Raw genomic sequence first — 25,622 nt, 5'->3', positions numbered from 1 at the left:
CTGGAGGGCTGACATTCCCCAGACTTGCTCTAGTGCTTATGTGAGCTGAAGAATTATGGATAGGAACTGGAAATCTGGCAAAGCAAAGCAAATTAAACTTCTTAAACTTCCAGTTCCTTAACCTTTAGATGTGGCAGTATGCAAGCGAACCAGAAAGCCGATAGGTAGGGTGAGAATTTGGTCTGTGCCAGACTGACAAGAAGTCTTTATTGGACTAGGCAGAATCCTTGCGTCGCCTGATTGCCTCAAATCTACAAACTGTTGCACAGAATGAAGCAAGCTAGCAGTTCCATTCTCTGGAAAGCATGGGCATAGCCAGGATTTGTTTTAAGGGGGGCAGGCATTGTATTAGGGGGGCAGAACCGAGTTATTTGTGATGCAGTTGGTCAGTTAAGTATTTTTATTTATTTACTTGATTGAGGGGGGGCAGCTTCTCTCCCACCCCCGGGCTACACTCATGCTGGTAAGCTACCAGCAGTAGCAGATAGTATGGCACGTCACCACCTCTCACCTGACAGTCCTTCAGTCAGGCGCATCACTGCTGCTTACTGGTGAGCAGAGGGGAAAGGTGGTAGCAAGCTCAGCATGGTACAAATGCACTGGCTGAGCCAATCCAGCACTGTGCCAACATCAACACTGATTCATGCTGCAGAAACAAAGGTTACTTGAGTACCACCGTTGGGAGTCCTAAAATGAGACCTCTTGTGCTTTACATCTCCAGCATGCTTGTTTATTTATTTAGCAAGATTTATACACTGCTTAATCAAAATAACAAGAATCTATGAGCTGCTTACAAAACTGAGGCAAAAAAGAACCTTTCCCAGACCGTCATTGTTTTTCAGCCTGAGTCATTCTTCTGAGGGCTCATAAAATGAACTCTCTTTATTCATCTGCCAAGGCCGAAATAACCTACATCCAGAAGGAAGTGTCCAGCTGGTTAGATGGAAAATATAAGTGGTGTAGTAAAACTTTTAAGTTAGGAATGCCAGCAAGAATCTTCCTACCCTTACTTCAACTTTTTTTTAACCGTGTCCTTATCTCAGAATACTATGTATTCATGAATTCCTTGAATATTTTAGGCTTAAAATGGTTTTTGGAAAGTGGCAGGGAGTTACAATAACAAAAATATTGCTTCCATCCTTTCTTATAATTAGTGTCTTTGGTGCTGGAGATGGGAATGGAGTAAAAACTCTTAGTTGCTGGAATTATGGTTCAGAGTTCCCCACTTCATTTTCTTAATGTAACTCCCTGTCAATGGTATTTTCCTTAACCCCCCACTCACCCCAAACAAGCAAACAACTCTGCCCAGTTGCCTTTTAAAGTATTAATGTAACAAGCTGAAGGCTTTTCGGGACTGCAGGAATAGGGCAGGAATTCTGGGAGATACTTTCCTTGCTTCCCCTCCCCTTCATCTGAAAGCTATCAGACTTAACAGGGCCATCTAGGCCCTGCTTCTAAGCCACCTGCACCCCTGATTGGCTCTCCAACAGCTGCAGTAATTTTCTTGCTCTATTGCTGGTGCGTTGCCGATCATATCTCCTCTGCAAAGGGCTGCAAAGGGTAGGTTGTTGAGCTAGTTGCATGATGAATAATTCGTCCCTCATACTGTGGTACCTTGGTTCGCAAACACCTTGGTACTCAAACAACTTGGAACCCAAACACTGCAATACCCGGAAGTAAGTGTTCTGGTCTGCAAACTTTTTTTGGAAGCTGAGCATGGTCTGTTTTGAGTGTTACACTGAGGTCTGTCTGTTTTTGCTATTTATTTTGTGTTTTTGTTTTTGTGGCTCTTTTTTCTGTGTGACTGTGTGGAACTCAGTTCAGCTACTGATTGATTGTGTGGATGCAGTACATTGTTTATTGCTTTCATTTTATGGATCCATGATCTCATTAGATAGTAAAATTCATGTTAAATTGCTGTTTTAGGGGTTGTTTTTAATAGTCTGGAACAGATTGATCCATTTTGCATTACTTTCTATGGGAAAGTGCGCCTGGGTTTTGGAACACTTTGGTTTTGGAACAGACTTCCGGAACGGATTAAGTTTGAGAACCAAGGTACCACTGTATATTTAGGGCATAGGGAAAATAGCTTAGTATGCATGTTACCTATCTAAAAACATATTTGCTTGCCCTGGAAAACTTCACACCTAACCTTGTTCAGCTTCCAGCACAGGGCGGCTGCTATAGACAGTATACATAAATCAATAGAAATCACTAGCACATTTCCCCACTAACATAGGCTATCAACATTAGTGGCTTAAAACACAGTGCTGCATTTCTTGTATTTGCATGCTTCTGTACACACCAGAGAAGGGAACAGGATGTCTTCACCTGTATAGTTTCCCTGTGCCCGTAGACTCTTCAACTCGTATGAATGAATCTGTCGTCTGCGCATGTGCCACAGCTGCCTCAAGTGTGCACACCTCAGCGTAATTGCAAAGTGAGTGTGGCTTGTTTTCCAAACCACGTGGAAGTTGTTTTGAGGGGAAATGCATCTATCGGCAGTATTTCTGATACAGTGGTACCCCGCAAGACGAACGCCTTGCAAGACAGAAAACCCGCTAGACGAAAGGGTTTTCCGTTTTGGAGGCGCTTCGCAAAACGAATTTCCCTATGGGCTTGCTTCGCAAGACGAAAGCCCATAGGGAAATCTCCGGGGACCTCTTTTAAATGCTAGCGGTGGGGAGCAAAGCCTTTCCCCCCCCTCCGGCCTTCAGAAGAGGTCCAGGAAGGCTGGCGGGGGCCGAAAGGCTTTGCTCCCCAGCGCCAGCATTTTAAAAGCAGTCCGGGATAGCAGGGAAGCGCTTCCTGCTATCCCGGACGGCTTTTGAAGGCAGGAGAGTCTCCGCCAGCAGCGGCAGCGCTGCCGCTGCTGGCGGAGAGATCCGCGAAGCCTGGGCGCACTGCGCGCAGGCTTCTGCATGCCGGCAAGTCTCCGCCAGCAGCGGCAGCGCTGCCGCTGCTGGCGGAGAGATCCGCGAAGCCTGGGCGCGCTGCGCGCAGGCTTTGACATGCCGGCAAGTCTCCGCCAGCAGCGGCAGCGCTGCCGCTGCTGGCGGAGAGATCCGCGAAGCCTGGGCGCGCTGCACGCAGGCTTCTGCATGCCGGCAAGTCTCCGCCAGCAGCGGCAGCGCTGCCGCTGCTGGCGGAGAGATCCGCGAAGCCTGGGCGCGCTGCGCGCAGGCTTCGCCATGCCGGCAAGTCTCCGCCAGCAGCGGCAGCGCTGCCGCTGCTGGTGGAGAGATCCGCGAAGCCTGGGCGCGCTGCGCGCAGGCTTCTGCATGCCGGCAAGTCTCCGCCAGCAGCGGCAGCGCTGCCGCTGCTGGTGGAGATATCCGCGAAGCCTGGGCGCGCTGCGCGCAGGCTTCTGCATGCCGGCAAGTCTCCGCCAGCAGCGGCAGCGCTGCCGCTGCTGGCGGAGATATCCGCGAAGCCTGGGCGCGCTGCGCGCAGGCTTCTGCATGCCGGCAAGTCTCCGCCAGCAGCGGCAGCGCTGCCGCTGCTGGCGGAAAGGTCCGCGAAGCCTGGGCCGGACAGCTTTTGAAGGCAGGCGGGGGGAGCAAAGACTTTCGCCCCCGCCAGCCTTCAGAAGAGGTCCAGGACCTCTTCTGAAGGCTGGCGGGGGGCAAAAGTCTTTGTCCCCCCTGCCTGCCTTCCCAGGGGCTTTTACATCGCCCCGGACAGCGGAGAAGTCCTCCGCTGTCCTGGGGCGATTTTAAAATGCCGCCCGCCAGCATTTTAAGATCGCCCCGGACAGCGGAGAAGTCCTCCGCTGTCCCAGGGTTTTTTAAAATGCTGGGGGTGGGAAGAAAAGCCCTTGTCCCCCCCCCCAGCCTTCAGAGGAGGTCCGGGGACAGACTGTCCCCGGACCTGGTCTGAAGTCGGTTTCCCTAGGAACGCATTAATTGATTTTCAATGCATTCCTATGGGAAACCGTGCATCGCAAGACGAAAAAACCGCAAGACGAAGAGAATTGCGGAACGAATTAATTTCGTCTTGCGAGGCACCACTGTAGTAGTTAATGCCATGTGCTTCAAACACCAGGGTTGGGGACTGCTTTGGAGCCAGAGTAAATGGTAATGTGTACACAACCATAGATTATTCTGCCCCTTGTCACCAAAAAAGATTTCTCTAGGTTTGGATACAATACCACTGCAAAGTTGCCTGGACGTCACTCCCATCTTTCCATCGGGCCCATGGTTGCATACAAGCAGTCTGGGAAGTACTTATGGTCAAAAAGTGACTAATACCATGAAAGTCTCTTCTCAGATTCTTGTTAGTTTGTGCAGAGCCTTAAAACCTGGAGTACCATGGTCCAGTTCTGGGCACCACATATTGACAAGCTGGAATATGTGTAGAAGAGGGCAACCAAGATGATAAAAGGGTCTTGAAACCAAGCCGTATGAGGAACGGCTGAGGGAACTGAGCATGCTTAGCCTGGTAAAGAGGTGACTGAGAAGAGGTATGGTAGCCATCTCTAAAGATCTGAAGGGCTGTCACATGGAGGTTGAAGGAAGCTTGTTTTCTCTGGCTCTCGAGGCTAGGACTGGAACCAATGGCTTCAAGTTACAAGAAAAGGAGATTCCAACTAAACATCAAGAAGAATTTTCTGACAGTAAGAGCTGTTTCAGAGTGAAACAGACTCTCACGAGAGGTGGTGGACTCTCCTTCCTTGGAGGTTTTCAAGCAGAGGTTGGATGGCCGTGTGCCATGTATGATCTAGTTGCGATTCTTGCATTGCAAGAAGTTAGTTAGACTAGATGACTCTTGGAATCCCTTCCAACTCTACAATTCTATGATACTGGATTGTTCTTATGGATCTCAGTTCTAATTTTACTAACACATAATAGGTTTTGAAGTGTTTATTATATCCCACCTTTTTTAAAAAATGAAAAAACCTATTTGTAAAATCTTGGGGCTACCAGTCATGCACTCGGATCCGCACTCACTTAGCTTCAACAATGCTTCAGTATAATTCCTCAAAGTTTTTTTTTAAGAAACCTTAGTCTCTATTAGAAGGTTTGTACTCCAATATGCCTTTGTATGTTGCTGCTCCTGACACTGTATCCCTTCAAGTGCAGATTTATTTATGTAGCAAAATTTATATACTGTTTGATTGTAGGAAAACCTCTAAGTGGTTTACAAAAGATATCCTGTATCTTTACAGACTAGCCATTTAAGAAGTGTTTGATTGCATGTTCCCAAATTTTTCATCCTTTATTTATTGCAGCTAATGGATCACTGCAGACCACCTTTTTTTTCTTACACTTTGGCTGCAGTCCTTTGCACATTTCCCTGATATTTAGACCTATTGAGCTCAATGGACTTACTTCTGAGTAAACATGTATAGGGTTGCTGTATTAACTCTAAGCTTACATATGATGAATAGGGTCATTGTTAAGTAATTAAAAGACTGGGAGCATACTACCGTGTCACAAATTTATATAAGATTTGCCTCTACTAATGTATATGTATAGATGCTTCTGGCAAATTAAGGTGGCGGCTGGGTGGGATCTCAATAGCATGGTGCTTTGCAGTGCTCCCAGCTGCCCTAGAATAAACAAAGGTTTATTTAAGTTTTAATAGAGGAGAAGGGGGCAGGAGGCCCAGAACCCACCACAAAAGAGCCATAGCTTAGTCCCCGTCCCCCAGTCAATCCCCGCCCTCACCCCCAAACAATGCCTGACATTTATTGGATACCATTCAAAAGGCTTATCTATGCTGCTTTTCTCTGGAACTCTACTTGGTTTCTTTTGTTACAAGCAGCAGTTATTACTCATGCATATCAGTCTCTCTCTTAGTCATTCCACTGTAACTGCAAGGTCAGTTTTAATGAAGTAGCTTCATATTGCTAAATATTTTGGAACAGGGCTGCAGTCTAGATTTCTCTCATGGGGTAAAAAAAGTGACGTTGGTTGAAAAAGCAAAGGAAGATAACATCATAAAGGTGAACTTGTGCAATTCTTGTGTCCTCTGGATTACGGACTGATGAGTGAGGTTGTTCATATCTCTCTGCCTAAACAGAAACCCTGAATGTGCAGTGTTGTGTGTTAAGCAGAGTCCCACTTCCCTTTCTGACCTGCCCAAATTCATGTCCATCTGGCTGTTAAACCAGATGGTTGGTGGTTCAAGTCCACCTAGGGGTGGCTGTGGACAGGATTCCTGCATTGCAGGGGGTTAGACTAGATGACCCCCTGGGTCCCTTCCTTCTTATAATTCTATGATTCTAGACTGTCATGGGCCTTGGAGGGTCACTGCCTATTGCCACGATTCTTCACATTGCTTGTGCTGAGGAAGTTTGTCCTCAGAAGTAGGCAGAAGTATCACTATATTTTAAGGATTTGGGGAACTTGGGCATTGGGAATAGCCTCCACTGTTTTATTTTAAACCTTTGCTTCCCTTGAGGACACCTAAAAACATATCGGTTATAGGTCTTGTAAACTATTACTAGTTAAAATAACCCAATGAGATCAAGTATTAAGTCTCTTGAGAAGATTGTGCTTTGCAGGAATTCATGCTATACTATAATTGTATCTGAATTGGCATTTTCAGTTTTATTTTTAAAAATTATTCAATTAGCAAAAATTAAAATAGCACCAGATATGCAAGGTTCAGAAATGTCTCAGCAAGTGACATGATCCAGATTTTCTTTCTCTGTGTGGTTCTTACAGGTTTGTTTGTGGGTGTGTGTGTTTTTTTTTAAAAAATGGGACTGTTGAGAAACTAGGAACTGAAGAGGTGAAGCAGCAGCAGCATGTGAAATTCAGCAAAAGGATTAGATTTGGCGCTACACATTAGTTTCTGTACAGGCTCTTAGACATAGCCTCTTGAGACGAGAGCAGACTGTCATCCTGTATAGCTGAATACAGTTGGCTTGTTTGGGCTGCTTGGCGTGTGTGTGTTTGCTCTTGCATTCCATATCCAATGTAGCTTTTGCTTCAAGTGGATGTGATTTGGTTCAGCAGGCTGTGGATACTTAGACTGCAGAAGGTATGGTTCATTCATTGTATCCAAAAGTTTTGTTTCATAGTACGAATTACAGAACTGCCTTTAAAGAGCAGAAGAGTGTGTTTTTCTAAGACCTTTTGCAGTAATAAGCAGGATGCTGTTTTCATTGAAACATGCTTTGTGTTTATATCAAGATTTATTAATGTGTGCAAAAGTAATAAACAGGTCTTTCTTAAAGAAGGTTCTTCCTTTCTAACTAATTGCTAACCTCTGTACACAGAAATGCTTTTATTGTTTCCTGGTTCATTGCTGGCCTTAAAGCCAGTTTGTGTTTGAGTTTATATTATCTTTATGTCGTTTGTTGCCAATTTTGAATATGTTTGCTGCAAGTATCTGGTTACTGGTTCTCATTCTGGCTGTATAATCATAGTACAATTGCAGAATTAAACTTCTTGCATTAGAAACCTTTTTAATGAGGCATGGTTTTAAAATGCTAGCAATTCGAACAACCAATCTATTCATTAAAATTTAATATTAAGTAAGCTGCATGTAATAATAGACTTGTGTTTACTTGGAGGATAAAATGGATTTCTGCTGTGAGTCTAACATGATAGCTGAAAATCTGTGTATGATTTTGAGGTTTCATACTGCAGTTGTATTGAAACATTTTTACAGAATCAGATTTAGATTACTTTTGAAAGATTTTGTTCATGTTTCCTCATCAAACATTTGTGTATTCCAAGTCTAGGTACTTTCTGTTATATATATATGATAGAAATCCTAATAAAGTTATTTGCTTACTTTATGTTGCATACTGTTGTAGTTAAAATAGCTCAGTTTGATTTTTTTTAATGGTTATGTCAGTGTACTTTACTGGAACTTACAATATGTACTGTATTCTAGGAATTTAAGCAATCAAGACTACATGACTAACATAGTAACTTACCCATTCTGATAAATTGAACTGTTTACTATCTTAAACATTATGGCAGTTCTGAAAAATTACATTGTGACAAGTTGTCCTATTCTAAGTAGCGAAAGCAAAGTTCTTACACTGTGACTCAAACTTGAATGACAGCTTTACTGAATCTGCTCACTTCAGAGTTGATAGAAAACTAAGCCTCAATGCATTAATGACTTAATTGGATGGTTTGATAATATACTCTCTCTCTCTATCCCTGTTCTCTACCATATAAGCATGAAGGCAAGTGTATCCCTAAAGGAGCATTTTGCTATATTTCTACATTTATTTTTATCACTTTATACAATTAAAAAAAAAATACTATTACATTGCAAAGGATTTCCAGAATCTAACTTAACTTGTATTGTTGAAGATATGCATGGAAGAGACTGTTTACGTTGCTATGGTTTCACAGACTGATATTTATGATATGAATTAAGAACAGGTAAACTTATTGAAAAATATCACCCTAAACTGGTAGTAATATAATATTTCTGTACTTTTTCATCGGTGACTATTTTATGTTGCCTCGAAAAGAGGGGGAGGGGGGAATCTTAAAGATGGTGATAAGGAGCTAATACATAGTATGGGAGTTTCTAAACATCTGCCTTTATTGTGTTTTTGTGTGTGTGTGTGTTCTGTAAACTATTTGGCTGTTACAGCACTAGACTGAATGAGACCCGTTCTTCACACAGAGGCTTGAAGGTCCCTAATTGGTGGGATTCTGCCAGTTTTCCTCACTCCCCAGTACTTGGGACTGTATGAATCTTTATATGTTAAGAAGGAGGATCAGAGATGAACTGTACTGTTTTAGTATCAGGCATAAGCTGTTGCTCTAGTAAGAGAAGAAAAGGCAGAGAGGATTAATGTCGGTACCCAGCACTAATACTGAATTTCTCCTCCTTCTCTGTAAATGTTGATTTCATACACTCACCCTAACAGTCCTCTTCAACTATCAAATCTGATATATTGTTGAGGTGATTAATATGTACTGCTTCAGACTGCAGGTTCAAGTGATTGATTGATTGATTGATTGATTGATTGATTGATTGACTGACTGATTGATTAAATAAATACTCTTTCATGCAAACACATCTGCACATAGAGAACTAGTATGTAAGGAGAAAAGCTTCTCTCTGACATGCTCGTTTTCTGTATGCAATTGTCTCTTTGTAAAAGATCCAGTCATGTGAGCTCCCAGTCTGAAATTGTACAGCTGAGACGCAGATTTACCACCTCCGTACAAATAACAAAACATGCTTGAAATGTTTAGTTTTCTTTTGTGCTTTTGTCCATTTGAAATGAGGAAAGTAAAAAAAAAAATTGCCTCTGATTGGAAGTCCCAGATTAGTAAATATTGGTGATCTGTCGGCTTAAACACTGGGAGTTGTCTCTCTGGGGACTATAGGTGATGTTGTCCATGTGGTGTCCTACGTGATGGGAAATAGTAAGAAGTGCCAACATTAGGGGAACAGTTAAAGCACTCAACAGCAATTTGGGGTTTATTTTGTGGTTCATTGTGCTCCTCGGGCTCCAGCACTCAGAAAAACAATTCGCCTTGTCTACTTGGGTTGCGCAGATAATATTTGGCAGCACTATATAAATATTTGGCAGTAATATATAAAGCAGGGTGCCAAACTCAAATGTGTTGGAGGACTGAATTGTGTGCCCAGTGGAGGCACAAGGGGCAACACCCAGAATCTCTAACTGAATCACCAGTTTTGCTTCCCTACGTCATTCGAATTCAGTTTGCAACCCGTCTGCATCTTGCTTGCCAACATTCTTCTAGCATGCGGGTGGGGGGACACTGGTGGCCCCCTCCAGAGGTTGCTGGACTATGATTCCCACCATCCTTGACTGTTGCCCACGCTGGCTGGGGCCAGATGTAAATTCAGCAACATACGGAGTGCTACTGGATCCCTGTCACTGTTTTAGCAGCAGCGCCATCCCACTTTCCTGCTCCCTCCTTCTGCCCACCATCTTAGACATTCTTTGCCTTGCCCTTAAAAATCTACTCACATGCTAAAGCAGAGGTCACTAACATGGTTATCAGCTACAGCTCTCATCAGCCCCAGCCAGTATGGCCTGTGATCAGGATGGATGGATCTTGTACTCCACAATATGCAGAAGACACCACCTTAGCTAACACGGCAATAAAGCAACTGGCATTTCCCATCCTGCTAATTTAAATAGAAGAAGCTGATGCTAAGGCATTCCGTGGCCATCCTTGATAGATCATCTCCTTTTCCCTACTAAATATGTTGGCTTTATACTGTAGTCCTGCAAATGTTTTAGGGACAATTTATGTGGGTGTAGTGGTAGATTGCGGTGAGCTGTAGTTGTGGATCTGTGCAAGCCACCAGACTTCATTTGCTCATTCAGATGTATAATATAAGGCAGTCAACCAGTTTTTATCACGCAATTAATTCTAAAGAAAGCTTAAACCCTTCTCTTGTATCTCATGGCAGTTCAACTCAATCACTTCATATTTTTGAGGAGTTATCATAGTAGTGGCATTTACCACTGACCATAACATTACAAATTAAAGGAGCACAACTGCCCATCAATTTTTGCAAGCAAGTTGTAATATACAAAGAATTTCAGTTGAAACTAACACATATATAACAAAATAAATCTAATGGATGCCTGAACTGCAGTTCCTGTCTCTGTGTTAGCCTCCAGAGGATAAGAGAAGTTAATATAAAGTATTTTTGTTTTTCTGGTCCTAAGCCAAATGTTTTCAATTCAGATGTCTCATATGACATTGAACTCCAGCAGGAAAAGACAGAAAAGCTTTATCCCAGACCTTTAATATATTACTGGCTTAAGTAGACTTTTACACAGTGACCATGTTCTCACGTCATCCTAAACTATGGTTTGGTGCTACATGGATGAGCTGAACAAGCCAGGAGCAGGACTTTGACTGAGTTTTGTTTGGCTTGTAAAGAAACCTTGTTTTCCATCAATAGATTTCATAACAAGCCAATTTAAAATGGTGGGTTATGCACCTGGCTTCTTAAACCAATATCCCTGGTTCAAACATAATGCTAAGGCAGCAGGACTCTTTAAAAAGTGAAACTAAAATCTCCCAGTTGCACTGGAAGAGGAGTGGGGAATGTGTGAACCCAATACTTTGCTCGGGCTAATCCAGACGTGCCCATGTAGTACTGAACTATAGTTTACTGTTACTTGTGAAAATGATCTTCCTTTACTGACTCTTACTTGGCCTGGTTTGAGTTATAGATTTATCCACTAGATGGGCAAGATTAGTTGGCTTCTTCTTCCCATTCTTCCCCTCCCCCATGCAAAATAAATTCAATCAGGGCTGATTAAACTTCACATTTTAAGGCTGCAATCTTAGATCTACTTACTGGGAGTAAGTACCATTGAGCTCAATGGAATTTCCTCCTGAGTAGATGTAAATAGGATTGTGCCCATATGTAGCTTTCCTATCTAGTACTTTAAAGGTACATGCAACTGTTTCACAAATCCTTTTTACCACCTCCCAGTGTTGTAAAACTAAAAGATTATGGAAACTATCTAGCATATAAGGAAAACATACTGCAATATATATTTGTGCTAGAATTCTTTTCACAGCTTTCGGGGTAAGACAATGACTTCTTTTTTCCAGTCATATTTGTACGTTTTCAAAGTCTGCATGTGAGCCATAGAACGCTTTGAGGTGAAAGGACAGCTTTGCTTGGATTTACTGCTCATTGGACAAAAAGTATGTCTTGAAGTTCTGACACACTTCATAGGCAGAGAATATTCTTGTTTGTGTGAGAAGAGAGTTTCCAGAACATACCTGTGTGTCATTCAGAAACAAGACTTGCTGTTTTCAAGTGTTATGAAGAATACAGGATTTTCCCAGGACAATGGATTTTATTATCTCACGTTTTTGCTTATTACACATGTAGAAACTCAACTTCTGCTCCATAAAGATTATTCCAAAATCCATTTTTGGGCAATACCTTTGTGAGCCTGACTAAACTATCACAAAATAGTGTGCATGCTTTTGAGTTCTGCAGAACTCTTTGTCAGGCTAGATGGTAAGCGAAGGTTGGGGAGGAGAAAATTGCCTGTGAGACTACCTCTGATCACACACAGTCTCAAGATGTAAAGTGAGGTGATGTAGCAGGCATTTAAATAGGCTGTGTTAAGTACTATGTAGGTTTTGGGTTCCATCAAATGGCTGCTGGGAAGAAGGAACATGACATGATTCTCTGAGAACAAAAAAAAACAGTTGTTATTCAGTCTGTCTCTGTCTTCAGGTGAAACACACAGGTTCCTTCATAGGAGGAAAACAGTAATAAAAAGAAACCAGGCAGGTTTCATATAATTGCTTATATTATATTATATTATATTATATTATATTATATTATATTATATTATATTATATTATATTATTAATATTATGGCTCCTATCTGTGTATTGGCACAGTATGAGAAAAAATCTGCTTTCCATTGCAGTGTTTATGCTGATAGTTTATAAGGTAGTTTATAATGATAGTTTATAATGCCAAACTACTTTTGACAACTCAGGAAGAGTTTTAATCTTTACACCTAAAAAGGGTTTCAGTACAGTAATTAAATTTTCAGGACCATTCTGTTTCCAACTACCATAGTTCAGTCAGAACACTGAAACCTCCATTGTATAATTGTTACATAAAGGTTTTGTTCTGAGTTGTGTGTGTGTGAGAGAGAGATAGATTAGCAACACCTTCCTGAGTTATGGCCTGTTTATATAGAGTTACAGGCCAGCCATATCTCCAGTCTTGTTCTTCCAAAAGTTATTTATGATTGTTTACCTTTTACAACTGAGATAGTTTACAGATCCAAGAATGGCTTGTCCATCGTCTTGAGTGTGTCATCTTTGAAACCTATCACTGCAGAACATTTGACAGTAAATAATTGTATGGATAAAAATTTGTTTCAAACCGCCCCAATTTCTGAACTGTGTGAGGTTCCAGGGGTTCCAGACACTCATCCAGGGTCTGTGTTTTGGGAATGAGGCACAGCGGAGACTGTGGTTTCTTTATGATGTATGGTTTCTTTACACATATATACAACCCAATCCTATGATGGAGGAGTTCATAGCATTAACATCCCAAGAGGGTCTAGTTTCTCCCATCACCGCAGCCTTAGATTCAACCAGAAATCAACCATCCAGTTTGCTGTCTTTACCAGCCGGCAACCTTTTTCCAGTCTAGGTCACATCACAACCAACTCTAAACACTAAACTCTGGCTTTGTCCTCTAAGAGCTGAAAGAGGAGCCCCATCCATTTGCTGCCTTGCACAGAACCCCTTTTCCTTAGCTTTCTTAATAGGCCAGCACATTTCCTTTGTTTTCTTAATGGCTCATCATCTCGGCGATTATCTCATCAGGAAACTAGCCTGGCTTTTTTTTTTAAATAGTTTTTATTGAGTTTTACAATTTTATATTCATCACAGTAACATCATCTCAAATAAAAAGAAAAATACAATTTGCCAGCTCCTGCCCCCCTCCCATTTCCCCTCAACTTTCTCTTCTGGTTTTTTACATATTAACTTGTCCTGCATATTTTATTATACCTTAACATTGCATTCTTTAAATTGAATATTGTTATGTTCTTATCGTTTTAACACCATATTTGTTTTCAAATTACCTCTTATACTCTGTTATTTTCCAATTACTATCTCTGTTTATTTTGTTAATTGTAAGTGTTTACTCAAACCCTGCTAGTGAGTCCACTTCTTTACAATGTTTCTTAGGTACAACATAAATGGTTAAGTCTTTTTAAAAGTCTCTATTGACCTTGTCTCTAAGTCTTTCAGTTAACTTCGCCATTTCGGCATATTCCATCAATTTTTATTGCCATTCTTCTTTAGTTGGTATCTCGTTGTCTTTCCATTTTTGGGCTACCAATATCCTAGCTGCTGTTGTAGCATACATAAAAAGTTTCCTCTCTTCTTTTGGCAGATCTTGACCTGTAATGACTAGCAAAAAGGCTTCTGGTCTTTTAACAAAGGTTGTCTTAAGCATTCATTTCATTATAAATCATTTCCCAACGATCTTTAATTATTTTACAATTCCACCACATATGAAAAAAACGTGCCTTCTTTTTCTTTACACTTCCAACACTTACTGGAGCCAGCCTGGCTTATATTCTAACACTTGCTAAATCCATAGGTTCAGTGTCTGGCACCCTGCTTAATACTCCAAACCTTAATTAAATTCTAACACTTACTGGACCCAGGAATTTAGGGGAATCTGGCACCCACAAACTTATAACAATATTTTCATTTGCAATACCTTATAAGAAAGGTTTTTTATTTTGTTTAAAGGTGAAATAAAGTTCCTTAAGAATAATGACATTCAGGTTGACTAAAATGGAGCCTAACAAACTACATGTTGCATGTGAATGCATGTAGTTAAAACCATTGTCCCTTTTTTATCCCAGGAAAACCTTTCATGGGGCCGAGCAATTTGAAGATAAGCAGCAATAGTGATAGTGGGGAATTGATGCTATTCTTTTTCCAAATCCGCTTCAGCCTACTTTCATCCTGCATGGGGTTCAAAACATATGTTTGGGAGAGGAAGGAATTTGAGGAAATGTCTTGAAGCAAGAAGAGAATGATTATTTTTTGCTGTTGTTTTGTTAGATAATCCCATTTGAAAGTGTGTGTTTTTTTGTGTGTGTGGTGAAGGTGGGTTTCATTTTGTTTAAAAATGTCTGCATGAAATGTGCAGCTAGATCTTTGGAGAACCCTATATCCTTGTTCTATATCTTTTGCTCCCTAGCCAGATACTATATGGAAAGAATTTGTATTTTTCTCTCTAATGAAACTAGCCCCCTTGCCCATCGTTTGCAATTCCTTCCAGAATTCTAGCATTGACTCTCATCTGGTGACTCTTATCTTTATTCTTGGCATTTATGTAGCACTTTAGATTCTTGGCTCATAGCTGACACTGTCAACCACTATTCTGTCCCAGTTCCTTATAGTTTTTCTTACAGTAACGGAGAGTGATGACTGCATGTGTGCTGAAGTTGGACTGGAAACATGCCAGGCAACAGTTTATTGAAATATATATATAATCTCTCCTCTGAAATTCACAGGGCTATATGGTTAAACATTGTCAAGTAAAATATACCGGTACTTTTCTTTCTTTACTTACACTTGCCAATTTCTTTGGACATCAGGTTCCAGAAGAGCATGTGTTTCATTTACCTGTCTCTAACCTACATCTCTGCATATAATTGAGTGGAGTTCTTGTACACTGCTGAAAACCAGACACTATTTTGAAAACAGTTGGTGAAATGTGCATTTTCTGGAGTCAGTTAAGTGCCCCAATGTCTCCTTCCATCCACTAGAGAGTAACATTATTATTCTTTATATCATCTTTGCAGCAAGCCACTGTCGCCTCTCTCTACAAACAAAAGGTTTCTTTGTTTTAGCAGTTAAGAAAAACTTGAATGCAGCGTAAGCAACAGATATCAACTTCATTAAAAGGTTTTGGAAAGCAACTACCGCCGTTAGAAATTATTTTTGCTAGCCAAATACTTTCAGAGAAAAGAAGACTTCTTATGCAAGTAACAGAGGTGTACTAGGGATGATTGATTGAATGTAAATACAGTGGTACCTCGGGTTAAGTACTTAATTCGTTTTGGAGGTCTGTACTTAACCTGAAACTGTTCTTAACCTAAAGCACCACTTTAGCTAATGGGGCCTCCTGCTGCTGCTGCGCCACCAGAGCAAGATTTCTGTTCTTATCCTGAAGCAAAGTTCTTAACCTGAAGCACTATTTCTGGGCTAGCGGAGTCTGTAACCTGAAGCGTATGTAACCCGAGGTACCACTGTACAGCAAAAAGGATGGTGAGATGAAGACTGCTGCATAGTTAAATGCTGGGGCATTTTGCATACTTTCACCACTGTTTGCCATTGTGCAGCTTAGTTACTAATAAGAGGAAAGATACCATGCCCCCATGTATTTCATATTTTTAAAAACAAACTTGTCCATTTTAAAACAGCTGCACTGCTGCTTCTTTCTGAGCATAATCTGGAGTGCTGGTGTTTTTGTTTGTTTTTTGCTCTTAGGAACCTTGTTTTTTGCTCTTAGGAACCTGACACGTATTAAGATCTTCCTCTGCCTTCTATACCCCTGAAAGTGAGGTGGAATGTGACTGGATTTAGTGCTCTCTCTTTTTTGGGGGGGGGGTAGTGGCACACCAGCTTTGATTGCCCTTCCCAGGATGGTTTTCCTGGTCCTGAATCTGTTGTCTTTTCAACCCCAGCTGAACTACACACTTTTATTTCTCTGGGTCTTTTGTTTTATTGAGGTGTTTAGTTTGGTTCTGATTTTATTTCCATGGTTTTACCTTTTAAAATGATGCTTTTATGATTTGTTCTATTTTCTTTTAAAACCATATGCCACATTGAGCATTTAGATTGGTTGGCATCTGTCTGTCTTGGGAGACAATGGAGTGCACCTTTGGGGGTGAAGTCAAACTGTTGGAAGCTTACAGCGCCAGCTGTGGCTGTAGAGACCGATAAGGGAGAGACATTTTTTGTTGCAGCTGGGGCAGATGAAGGCGTCCAGTCATGCTGTTCCAGATACACCATGGCATTTCTTCTCTCTGTGCTCCTCCCATCAGTCATTCCTCCTCATTTGAATGGGGCTGGGACAAGAGCAAGAGCTAGATCAGAAGGGAGGAATTGAATACAGTCCATGGGCTGGATCTTTCCCTCTATCCACAGGTCATTGTGGGGTCACTATGTTGTCATATGTTTCAAACTATAGTGGGAAAGGCTCAGCATTTTTTAGACACCACCAACAATAATGTCATATTTGCAAAGCCAAGACCCTTTGCAAGTGCTGCTGTGGTCATCAATGCTTGCAAAGGCATGGGTTTGGAAGCACCAACAGTCACAGCACAGGGCTTGTCGCAAGTCACAGAGCTTTGCAAGAGCCACCTATCAGCTGACTGGCAGGCCCTGCAAACACTGTAGGAGCTGCGTCACACCTGATGTCACAATGCTTGCAGGGATGGAGGACCAATTGCTATGGTCTGCCCTTAAAGGCTGATGAATCCAGAAGGTTCCCTGAGGTCTCTAGGGACTTTTTCTACAGGTTTAGCTGGCCATTTTGTGGAAGCTCTAGTCACAGTCAGGGATAGGCTTAGTCTGTTGGTGCAATCCTCCTGAAACATCTTTGACCCAATTGTAAAGTCAGCTGCCTGATATTCTGGAAAGCTGATGACAACTGGACTACAGTGCAGGGAGTGGAAAGGGAATAGGGAAGACTTGTAATGAGTGCTACCAGAGACAAATAAAAAACATTTATAGGGATTCCGTGGTGATCGTGGCAATGAAAAAGAAACTTACTTCCCTGCCAGCAGAACACTTTTGAGCAATGAAGAACTTTTTGTATAAAGGTCTAGAGATAACCAAATGTTAAGAGTCCTCAGAGGATCACTGCAACCAGTTTTCATTGCATTTTGCAGATAAATCACTCATATTGGCTCCAACTTGGATGCCACAGTTTTGGCAGAGTCAGAGATGGATGTAGCCAGGACATGGGTGTAGTTTGTGCAGCCTTACAATGTGGACAAGCTGCTTGGAGCCTTCAGCTTGTTCTCTTAATTCTTTTTCTTATACCTGTATGGCTGTGCTATATTGAAAATAAGTAAGTGAAATGGAAGTGTTTAGAACTACATTTCTTAGTATTGTGATTACTTTGTATGTAGTTCTAAATTATTTAAAATGTTGGAAGCCACCATGGGAAAATGTTGTTGCTCTACAATTGACTTATGAAACAAAATTAAATAATATGAAAATACAGTGGTGTAAATTTTAGAAAGTAGATGAGTTCTGATGTGGATTTTCAGCATTCTGTTATTCAAAGGTTTCCAAATCCATGTGGCTAGTCCACCCCTATATATTATCTTGTAGTAATTAAGAAAATGATTAATTCTGCTGGTTGACCAGAGACCTTACTTTCTGCTCTGCAGAAAAAAAGATAATCTTTAAAGGTCAGGTTGTCTCAACCTTATGTGTCACAAATGCTGTCTTCCGGCTTACTAAATAACAGTATCTAGGGGTGACTTTGCAAATACATTCTGAATTATTTATTTTATAAAGAATGAAGGGTCTTATGCTCCTTGAAGACTAAAAATATATATGGTATACTGTGGGCTTTAGTGGGCCACAGCCCATTTAAACAAAATACACAAAATGCTATCCTTAGTTGGCGGATCAATTCTGTCCGTCAGACAATGGAAGGAAGCAGAACTTACAGAAATTGTTGACTTTATACATTAACAAATGCACTAATTATCAGTTCTTGAAATATACCATAAATGATATTTTATATAAACCAGTATGTTGAAATGCACAATTTAAAGGAATAGCACTCCTCTGTTGTGAAACCCTTCTATCGGAAGCGATTTAGGATTTTAGGTTTTGTTTTTTAAGCCTAGGGTTTTTGAGACACTAGGAGGAGTTCAGGCCTCTAGATTCAACAAGAGCATGATGTGTCATTTTAGAGACTACACCCATAAAAACGCCCAGTGCCATTAAGTCCCATGACAGCTAGCTGTGTTAAAAAGGACAAAACAAGTGGCCATTCATTCAAGTTCCCAGAATCCTGTCGCTAAAATCATTTACCTGGCTTGTTACTTAGTCAATGTGAAGCCCTTCCTCAGATCCCTGCACAGGTTTCCTGTTCCCTCCTGCACTCTTCCAAACTCCTTGTCGCTACTTTCAGAAGTCTCCACAGGTCTGTCACATCCTGTTTTTCTGTTCTTACCTCTTGTAACCTCCACTCCTCCTACTCGACTCCTCTCAGCATCTCACAGGTATGTTCAGAGAGACTACTTCCTCAAAAACAACTCTATCTGTTCTCTCCTGATGTTTGTTTATGCTGGGATTTTTTTCCCTTCTACCACTTCTCCCTTTCTTCAAATCCTCCTTTAAAACCCACCATTTGCTACAGAGAGACCACCTCAGTCTGTTGTTTCTGCAACAATTCTTTTCATTTAATTTCATTTACAGCCGTGATCAGATAACCTTTGATTCAAATAACGTTTTAGTGCAATACATAAGATCAGCATTTTAATAGATTATTTGTTCTTCTACCAAGTGTTAAATTAATTTCTCTCTCTCTTTTTGTGTTTCACAGATCTTCAAGTCAGCAAAAGGAACAGAAGACTCTTCAGAATATTTTTGCTACCCTTTGAGGGAACCACTAACACCTCAACACCATGCAGATTGGTGCTGCAGAGGCAATGGCCCTTGCGTAACACCATGTTTTCAAAGAGCTCCTGAATACCGTGCTACTTTACGCAGGACTTCCCTTTCCAATTTTATCACTGGAGCTCTACTAGAAGCAACCACGTCACTGGGAGCTAGAAGTGGTACTCTAAATATTTTAGGAGGATCAACTGGAAAGACCATGCTAAAAGGTAATTAAAGGAGGTTAAATCATCTTTGACAGTGTGGCAATGGGGGGCTCCTACGGCCTCAAATTCTTCTCCAAATTGGAGATGATAAACGTATTGGATTGATTGTATGCTATCCCCAAGTTCTAAGAATTCAAAATAACATTGTATATATTTAAATAAATCCATGTGTGTTAAATCAGTGGGTCAGATCCGGACTTAGTCGTGCTTAGAGTAATCCCATTGATTTCAATGAGTCTACTCTTAATCAGTAGATCCAAAGTTTTTATTTCGCTTACATGGGAGCCAAAGGCTTTCACATTCCAGAATTAAGATTGTATAATTCTCTGCTTACAAAGATTCTACTGTTTTTTGTAGTTTTATTTTATTTTAATTGGACACTTGAAGTGGGGGGTTTTTGGGGGGACGACAAGAAATGCTCAGAACACTAGCATAAGCATTGCATGCAAAGGCTGAGTTGACATAATCAGATAATGTCCATTGATTACCGTTTAGCAGGCAGCTTTGGTTTTTTGCTTTTATGCTCTGCAGTCAGTTCCTTAATGACCCCAAACGTATTGCACATGCATTAAGCTAAAAGTCCATGGGTGAACTATCCTGGTTTCTATATAGGGCAAGTCATGCCATTGCATTGTTGAGTAGGTTAGAAGTGCGTAGATGTACATCTAGACTTTCTTGCTTTTAAAGGATTGTAAAACACTTTAGATTATAATGTCAACACACCACTATATAAAGATACTGTGTTTCAAATATGCTTACATTAGGTGAAGTAGTGGGGTTAGAGCAGGCCTTAATGAGTTTGGAGTTAAAGAACAGAGCAGGTCATAACTGTTTTGGATACACTCAAAATATATTTCTGTCTCTGTATCAAATAGCCAAGATAGTTTATGTTCCTGAATGTTAACGGGTCTTTTGTCAAAAGATTTATAAAAACAGGGATCAAATAAATACATTTTCCATTTTTAGTGCATAGATTATTAACAGGAAGCTGTGATGGATAAATATTGTTATATTTAAGTACCTCTGTTGTAGATGGCTGAATGCATTGATGTGCAAAATGACCTAGATATACTTTGCTCTTCACCCTTTGTTTTGTGGAAGAAATATGTAGCTTACTAAGGCCTGAACTACATATTACATGGCTAAGCTATGTTTCCATACCTTGACTGCAGCTTTTGCACTGCAAAGGAGGTTGTAAGGAGGCAATCTGTGGGGGAAACTGCACCTTCTCTCCCCCACCCTCCTGCCATGACTTTGCAGGTCTAGAACCCTGGAAGTGCCAGAGAGGCAGGGGAATTGTTAAGCCATCCTTTCCTGCTGTTCATTGCACACAAATTACCCCCCTTCTGACAGCAGATAAGCAGGATCTGGGCTCTGGCAACATGACTGTCATCTGTTTCTGAGCTTCTATCTGCCCTTCCGTTTCACTTTCCATATTCAAATCTCCTTCTTAATATTGGCTCTACAAATCTATGATTCTACGACCTCAAACATCTATTATGCACTTGTTAAGCATATAAAAAATGGAAGATATAACTTAATAAATATTTCTTATGTAGTGATATGCTTGTTTGCTGTTTCCTAACCTTATGGTCAAAGGAGGTGATTATAGAATCATAGAATCATAGAGTTGGAAGAGACCACAAGGGCCATTGAGTCCAACCCCCTGCCAAGCAGGAAACACCATCAGAGCACTCCTGACATATGGTTGTCAAGCCTCTGCTTAAAGACCTCCAAAGTAGGAGACTCCACCACACTCCTTGGCAGCAAATTCCACTGTCGAACAGCTCTTACTGTCAGGAAGTTCTTCCTAATGTTTAGGTGGAATCTTCTTTCTTGTAGTTTGGATCCACTGCTCCGTGTCCACTTCTCTGTCTGGAGCAGCAGAAAACAACCTTTCTCCCTCCTCTATATGACATCCTTTTATATATTTGAACATGGCTATCATATCACCCCTTAACCTCCTCTTCTCCAGGCTAAACATGCCCAGCTCCCTTAGCCGTTCCTCATAAGGCATCGTTTCCAGGCCTTTGACCATTTTGGTTGCCCTCCTCTGGACACGTTCCAGTTTGTCAGTGTCCTTCTTGAACTGTGGTGCCCAGAACTGGACACAGTGCTCCAAGTGAGGTCTGACCAGAGCAGAATACAGTGGCACTATTACTTCCCTTGATCTAGATGCTATACTCCTATTGATGCAGCCCAGAATTGCATTGGCTTTTTTAGCTGCCACGTCACACTGTTGGCTCATGTCAAGTTTGCGGTCAACCAAGACTCCTAGATCCTTTTCACATGTACTGCTCTCAAGCCAGGTGTCACCCATCTCTTATCTCTTTCTAGATATGGGGATAATCTGATAAGGAGGGAAATCAGGCTCCAAACTGCTGTATTCAGGGCAGCATATCATTTATTTCAGTATTTTGGGGTGGCTGGCTTCAATCATCACTTTCTGTTACTTCCATTTTAATGGCTACTAATTCCTCGGTGTTCTCATTTGTTTTCCAGCCATGCTCATAACTATTTCTGGTGTGCTCCCGAATGGAGGAATGGATATATGCACACAACTATTTGCATGAATGCCCTGTCAGTACTTAATTGGTGTAATAGAACCAACAAATTAGAAAGGGAATACCTACTAGTATGAATGGAAAAGACTGAAGTTGCTTCTTATATACAGATTCAAATATGTGTAGATGTGCACTCCTCTGGTCTAATTCCAAAGGGGGGTGGGAATGCATTAACAGTTAAATAATATCCTATGTGGACAAGCCCTAAAATTAATGATGTATTGTGTGAACCTCTGCAACTCTCCTTTATGAGACTTTATGTTCATCTTCATATGTTTTTAAAGCTTTTTTTCATAAACCAATAATGGAATACTTGATAAAACAACTCTGCACTCATGGAAAATAGCTGCCTTTTTTCAAACACAGAAATAACATTATGAATGCTAATTTAAACCAATTTACCAGTATGTATTAGATGTGAAGTAATTATTTTGACTGAGGGTTGGATAAGCTGTGTCCAGTGGTGAACAGCCAGAGATGGTGGAAGCTGTAATTAAGCAACATATTGAGGTCTACAGGTTAGGACACCCCAGCTTAAAAAAATTATATTACCTGTATGTTAAGATCAATTTAGTATTATTGATTACAAGGTGTGCACTTCCAAGACATGCTCTGGAGCACAATCCTATACATGTTTACTCAGAAGTATGTCCCATTCAATTCAGTGACTTACTCCCAGGTAAGTGGATACTCTATAAGATGCAGCCTAAGTCCCATTGATTTCCATGAGATGTCAGTGTCCTTATTTTGTGTGTGTGACTAAGACTCTAATCTGACACACACTTACTTGGGAGTAGTCTCATTCTAGTAACTGGAGCATGCTTCTGATCGGGCATGTATATACAATCGTACTGTCAAACAGGTTTACAAATACTTTGACTTGGATTTCTTGTAGATTGGATTGCTACTCTTAGTAGGAATGTCTACCTGTCCTTAAATGTAAAATACCTCCCGTTGGATTCTTAGCGTTTCAGTTTTTATCTGGGAAGTGGGTAACCTGACCTTTCCGCATGTCTTCTTTGTGGCTTAAACAAAGCATGCTAGTTGTGCATTTTGACAGTTCGTAGTTTCAGACTGAGCAGCTGTTCCTGACAGCTAGGACAAACAAGTGCAGTGTGTGATATTCTTCTGCTTTTGAAAGTATCGGTCCTTCTGGAATTTTAGAAGGAAATCAAAAGAGCAACTCTGTTTACTGGTAAGCTTAATGTTCCTATGACCTATAAGCCGCTGACTTTTAAATTTAAAATGAAAAAATTTAATGTTTCTGAGATGGAGATAAGAAGAGGTTGTTTTTACTGTCATGTACTGTGACCTGTGTACAGGTTTCCATTACTAACCATGGAAAGGAACACCTGATATATAGATACAGTATTTGCTTTTTCTTAGTTGTCTATTAGCGAATTCATGGTTTTCTGATCACAGCCTTTATGCTTAAACAACAAGCAAACCTGTGACACTTGCACCTAATATAGGTAAACATTGACATGCATGACCCTAAACATTCCTCTACTGTAAGTGTAATGTTGTTTAGCCATTTTCTATGGGTGTCACTAACTCTCATTGGATGTTTCGTTCAGAAAATCAAGTTAACTGATAAAACATGTTCTCTCTGCTAACAAACAAATGTTATTTGGAATAATTTGCAAGTATTTAATCCCAGGGGCTGACTTGTACAGTTGCAGTTGACTTCAAAACTAGGGAAGGGTGATTTTGTCAATTTCAGTTTGTTTTTCTGATGTGAACTTCAGTTCTCCATGTTTCCATATCAATTTGCAAATTCTTTTTCTAAGAAGTTCTCATATAAATCCTTCACCATTTTAGCATGAATTTCTCCTAATATGCACATTTTTTTTCCTGTGCAGTTTTGCCCAGCATATACATTTGCAAGCAATTTTCTCTAATATAATGCATTTTATGCACACTTTACTTTGTATATGCATTTTGGCACATATTACTTGGTTGGAGAACAACATTGCAATATTCAGAGAACTGCAAATTTGAAAGCTTCAGTTTCAGTCCACATATGGTTTCAGGAAGTGAGAATTGGATATATTTGCCTTAAGTATGAACTGAATCAAATTTCTCTCTACAGTGGTGCCTCGCAAGACAAAATTAATTCGTTCCACGAATTTTTTCGTCTAGCGAAGCACGGTTTCCCATAGGAATGCATTGAAAATCAATTAATGCGTTCCTATGGTCAAAAAAAAGTCCAAACAAAGCCAAATTTGGTACAACAAGAGTTTATTAAGTGGTCTTTAAAGTCACACATACTGTAAAGAGCATTTCAAAATTCAAACCCAGATTTTTTTAAAAAAAAACAGCAGAGTTGCCCAATGGTCACAGAAAATCATAAAAATGCAGGGGGAAAAACCACAAGCTTCCAGATTCTTGCAAACCCCTCCCCAACTGTTCCCCCAGCCACCCAGCACACAGAAATTCAAATCCAGAATTTTTTTTAAAAAAAACAGAGTGGCCCAATGGTCACAGAAAATCATAAAAATGCAGGGAAAAAACCAAGCTTCCAGATTCTTGCAAACCCCTTCCCAACACCAAGTCCTTGAATTCCAAACACCCCAACCCAAAATCCAAAACCCCCCAAAAAAGTTTTAAAAGCTTAACTTACCAAATGGCTGCAAAAGAAGTTTTGGAAAAGCTTCAAAAATCACCAGTCTTTAAAAACCTCCAAAAAGGCTACTATGTACACTGCGTTCTATGAGTTGCTCCTCAAAGTCAAGTCGCAACTGTATTAATGGTGTTAAGAAAAAGGAAACAAACTTGCAAGACGTTTTCGTCTTGCGAAGCAAGCCCATAGGGAAATTCGTCTTGCGAAGCAACTCAAAAACGGAAAACCCTTTCGTCTAGCGAGTTTTCCGTCTTGCAAGGCATTCGTCTTGCGGGGCACCACTGTATTTCACACTGCTACAATTCTTAGTGACACATTTCCACGCCCTTAATATCTTGTTTGTTGCGGTGTGGGCACAAATGTTAACATTTGTGAGTAATGCAAGCCTTAAGAATAATGGGTTTAGATATCACTTGAAGCATTCCTTCTGTTACAATCGCTGCCCAGTTCAGATGTTTCCAGTCCTTCAAGTCATGTTTCAAGGTAGTCTCATGGAGCCACAAATTCTCCCACATGCCGGATAATTTCTGTTTGGCTCTAACCATAATTTGCTCCATTTGGACATCATTGGTTATGTAAGCTGTGGAAGGGGGAAGGGAAGGGAAGCAGGAGTGAATGGGGGAAGATCTGATCCTGCAGCATGTTCTTGAACATCCAAACCATGCCCTGGAGGATCAGGATCAAGATGACTGTATTGAGTCACTAAGCTCAATTACATAGCTGTTGTATTACAGAATTACTGGCACTGTCTTTGGGATTCCAGAAAGATGGCTAATAATAGCTGTCCGGTTTTAATACTTGAATGGCATGATATAATACTTATATAATATCACAAACAGATGTCATTGTGATAGGAGATCAAAAAAGTTAGGCTAATTTTAATTGCCCTATGGTTTGTGATAGTTTTTCACATTTGTGTGCACAGGAAACATCATCTTAAATGGGAAAGCTAAATGCTATTTATTATTTTCTTTTCACTAGTGCAATAATAATCTTAGTAGTAACCTACTTCCATTAGAAACATTTGAAAACATTTTATTGTATGTTTACTCTATTTAAACTTTGTGAATTGCCCTGACAATTTTAT

At 40.6% G+C, this 25,622-nt stretch overlaps 1 protein-coding gene across 8 annotated transcripts in view; it reads left to right on the top strand.

The window, feature by feature from the left end:
• PLCE1 (phospholipase C epsilon 1) overlaps positions 1-25,622 on the top strand; it is a 133,482-nt gene that overhangs the window by 41,882 nt on the left and 65,978 nt on the right. For 5 of the 8 annotated variants that reach the window (XM_083502992.1, XM_083502991.1, XM_083502988.1 and 2 more), the window contains one exon: positions 19,069-19,351. In XM_083502992.1, the coding sequence (XP_083359118.1) occupies positions 19,069-19,351 (283 nt within the window). Of the gene's footprint in view, positions 1-6,670; positions 6,991-19,068; positions 19,352-22,972; positions 23,108-25,622 lie in introns of those variants that run through there. The other 3 variants (XM_083502995.1, XM_083502993.1, XM_083502994.1) reach the window with 3 other exon arrangements.

Source organism: Podarcis liolepis, assembly GCF_965112155.1.
Source record: "Podarcis liolepis genome assembly, chromosome: 5".
In the NCBI taxonomy this organism is placed as follows: Eukaryota; Metazoa; Chordata; class Lepidosauria; order Squamata; family Lacertidae; genus Podarcis; species Podarcis liolepis.
This window is presented reverse-complemented; position numbering and strand designations above follow the sequence as displayed.